The sequence below is a fragment of the Corvus brachyrhynchos genome, unplaced genomic scaffold (genome assembly GCF_000691975.1).
Source record: "Corvus brachyrhynchos isolate BGI_N302 unplaced genomic scaffold, ASM69197v1 scaffold72, whole genome shotgun sequence".
NCBI classification, from domain to species: domain Eukaryota; kingdom Metazoa; phylum Chordata; class Aves; order Passeriformes; family Corvidae; genus Corvus; species Corvus brachyrhynchos.
In genome coordinates this window covers 1,681,940-1,682,490 of record NW_008236763.1, presented here as the reverse complement: position 1 = coordinate 1,682,490, position 551 = coordinate 1,681,940, and the positions used below count along the sequence as shown (strand labels likewise).

Genomic DNA, 551 nt, shown 5'->3' with positions numbered 1-551 from the left:
GCCCCCCCCTCCTGCCAGCTGGGTGGGGGGCGATGGGGGCTGTGACAGCGCTTTGGGGTGCTCGGGAGGGTGCTGAGCCTGCGGGACAAGGTGGGATGGACACAGGGGCAGCCCCACCCTCCTGGAGAAGGAGGGCGAGCAGGATGTGTTTGGTTTTAGCCCTGCCCAAACCCCTGTAGGCAGCCAAAGTTTTACTGGTTTTACTGGAGGGTGATGGCAGGGAGGGCAGCAGTCCCTCCTCCCCATTCCTGATTCTTGGGGATGTGTCCCCAAACCCCAGCGAGTGTTTTTGGGTTTAAATCTAGAAATAAATCGTGTTCTTTTTGCAGCCCTTGCTCTGTTCCCGCTCTCCTGGGGCTGCTGAGGGGGGGTCCCGCGGTGACCCCTGGCTGTGGCAGAGGGCAGAAGTCACTCCCAGGGACACGGTCAGCGTCCCAAGGGGCTGGGAAGGAACAGGGCAGGCTCAGGAGACCCTTCTGCGTTCAGATTTCAGCCAAACTTTATTGGAGCTTCATCATCGTTAGAGCTGCGCCCCTGATCCCCTCCGGGAC

General features: G+C 60.6%; 1 protein-coding gene across 1 annotated transcript in view; it reads left to right on the top strand.

Moving 5' to 3' along the window:
- The window catches only part of LOC108444913 (basic proline-rich protein-like), an 8,237-nt gene extending 7,909 nt beyond the window's left edge, over window positions 1-328 (top strand). Inside the window, 1 exon segment of the mRNA XM_017727155.1 lies at window positions 1-328. Within this exon segment, the coding sequence (XP_017582644.1) occupies window positions 1-179 (179 nt within the window). The 3' untranslated portion in view covers window positions 180-328.
- The last annotated feature ends 223 nt before the right edge of the window (window positions 329-551 follow it).